Here is a 2,605-nt window from a genome sequence, read left to right as displayed (position 1 = left end):
TGTTATAAAAAACCGATGTTAACCAAGTTAACATCGGTTTTTTCAAAAAACCGATATTAACGGATGTGTTACTATTGATAGTTAACATCGATTTTTATAAAAAAACCGATGTTAACGAATGTGTTACTATTGAATTTTAACATCGGTTTTTTTAAAAAACCGATGTTAACTAAATTTAACATCGGTTTTTTTACAGAAAACCGATGTTAACGAATGTGTTGCTATTGACAGTTAAAAACCGATGTTGTTTTCAGGAATTTTTTTTAAATAATGTCTCTATTTTTACAAAAAAACCAAAATTTAACCTGTAAATTTAAAATCAGACCACACAGCACACAACATATATCATTTGCATTCAGTTTTCAAATAGATTTTAGCAAAAAACTAGCTATCAACAAAGGTTGTTCAATGTTAAGATGAAACAATAATTGTAAAAAATGTAATGCAAAATACGTAAACTAATTAATTAACCTAAAGTTACATAGTTGCCTAACATCCTATGTTTGATTTCTAACTTTTAGATAATACTGTGCCCACTGTATGCGAAGTGCCTTGAATCTCTCTGCTTCCAATGGTCTAACTTCATTAAAATACTGCATGATCAAATAAAAAAATAAATTAATAATGTAATAACAATTATAAAAAAACCAAATTTGTTTGTAATAAACAATTACCGTCTCCCAATTATTCCTGAAAGATCCTAAGATTATCATGGACATCCAGTACATCACGTAGTAGCCACATTCAATGATTCCTTTTTGTTTATTACACTAAATACATAATGAAATTTGAATATTAATTAAACGTTAACTACAATTAGTGTACACACACATAAAATATATACAAGTAGAACTTTTATTTAAATCACGTACCTTAACAACAATCCACCTAGCAGCAGCCTTGGATTTCGGTTGTGGAGTATCATCAAGTCCTTTCAAAGCACTAGTGTTGAATATGAGGAACATTAAAATATTGATGTTGTTGAGTTATGCCAATGAAAATGTATTGAAAACAATACTGACCTGTTAATTATTCCCTTAAAGTAGTTGTCTGGCCTGTTATGTAAAGAACAAAACCAGACAGCTAGGTTTTCCTTAGGCAGAATGACGACCATTTGCCAGTGTCCGCTGCAGTTGAGACGAATATGAGTTATTGTAGTAATATAGATTATTTAAATTCAATTATTGTGTTTGACTTACCCATTCAGATAGGCTCCAAGGTAAACATCTCGTTTTGAACTCTGTATCCAACTCTTGATGTAACTTTCAGATTCAAATTGTGATTGCCCAGATCTCTGAATGGATTGTGGCTCGAGGAATCCATACACATCAGAATTCCCCGCTCGCACACTTGTCTCGGTCAGATGGCTGTGTTGTTAAGTCAAAGTTAATTATGTATGAATTTAAAACAATTACTTTGGTAATTAATAGTAATCTAAAATGACTTACAGAATCCACAACTGTATAACAGATATGCTGAGACATTGACCACCGTGTGCAATTTTAGAGAGATCTTCGTGCTTTATATACAATAGGAAGTTTTGATTAAACACCCCGAATATGGTAGCATCCCACATAACCTGGAGCGGCTTCAAAAATAGTTGTGGGATGGTCAATGTCATCAGGTACAGGGGATCGTCGACCTCTTCATCCAGGCTTTCTAGAGATTTTGCTGGAGACACAGCTGCCTGTTGATAAAACATAGTTAATTAGCAAGTTTTGATTACAGTGAACAAATTAATTGAAAAAATAAACATATAATCAGAGTAAAATACATGTTCTGATAAACACTTCACAAGATGTGTTGGCCAAGCAAGGAAGGTGTTAAGTGTCTGCCCCACTAAGGTAACCTCGTCAGTGGGTACAGGAACGAGAGCCTCTGCATCTTTAACCTCCTCAACACCAACCTTGACTTGGCCATGCAACAAAGGGATGTTGTGAACTGTTGTGGATCCCTCATAAAGTCTTCCTAGGGCAACCAGGCGGGAAGGATTTTCTTCAATATATAGCCCGCATTTTTCTGAGTCACCCGTCCCTGGATTGTTCCCTGAGGGAGCAACCTCTGGCTCTGGAGGTAGTGCAAGTCCCTGTGATTGCATCTGAGATTGAAACTGGGACTGCATCTGGTTGAAGGATTCCATCATCTTTCGAGTCACTTTTTCTGTAATTGACTCCTCCAGTTGGTCTCTGATTTGTTGGGTCAGCTGTTCTAGGTCTTCAGGAGGCATGGAGGAAGAACTGCAGGACGTTCGTGAAGCCGATCCAAAGTATTGCTTTATGGTGACACCGGCTCCAACAGCACGAACACGGCCAGGGTGCTCTGGTCGCCCAATGGCAGCAATCAGGATATCCTGACGTCCATGGGGGATGAACGATCCCTGTGACGCCTGCTCGTCCAAAGAATCCTATACCGAACACTTATTTGTCCAAGAAATTCACAAAATACACAAAGATAATTACGATTATTAATTAAAAATGACTTACAATCTTGTCAGCTATTTCTTTTGCTGCCTCAGATGTCATCTGTCCAGTTTTTTTTGTGCAGGCTATCTTCCATTTCACGTGGCATCTGATGGGAGATGGAGGGTCAATGATGCCCTCAGTGC

General features: G+C 36.9%; 1 protein-coding gene across 1 annotated transcript; it reads right to left on the bottom strand.

Annotated features, from left to right (window-relative positions):
• Positions 1 to 319: 319 nt before the first annotated feature.
• On the bottom strand, positions 320 to 2,227 carry LOC114411218. The gene is made up of 7 exons (XM_028374968.1): positions 1,979 to 2,227; positions 1,580 to 1,687; positions 1,200 to 1,240; positions 1,023 to 1,127; positions 873 to 942; positions 675 to 770; positions 320 to 593 (listed from the first exon to the last, which is right to left on the bottom strand). Exons 1-7 carry the CDS (start codon positions 2,225 to 2,227, stop codon positions 498 to 500), a joined length of 765 nt encoding a protein of 254 aa, XP_028230769.1. The 3' UTR covers positions 320 to 497.
• Positions 2,228 to 2,605: the final 378 nt, after the last annotated feature.

This window comes from Glycine soja, chromosome 5 (genome assembly GCF_004193775.1).
Source record: "Glycine soja cultivar W05 chromosome 5, ASM419377v2, whole genome shotgun sequence".
Taxonomy (NCBI): Eukaryota; Viridiplantae; Streptophyta; class Magnoliopsida; order Fabales; family Fabaceae; genus Glycine; species Glycine soja.
Note: the sequence above shows the minus strand (reverse complement) of the source record. Positions and strands in the feature narration are given on the sequence as shown.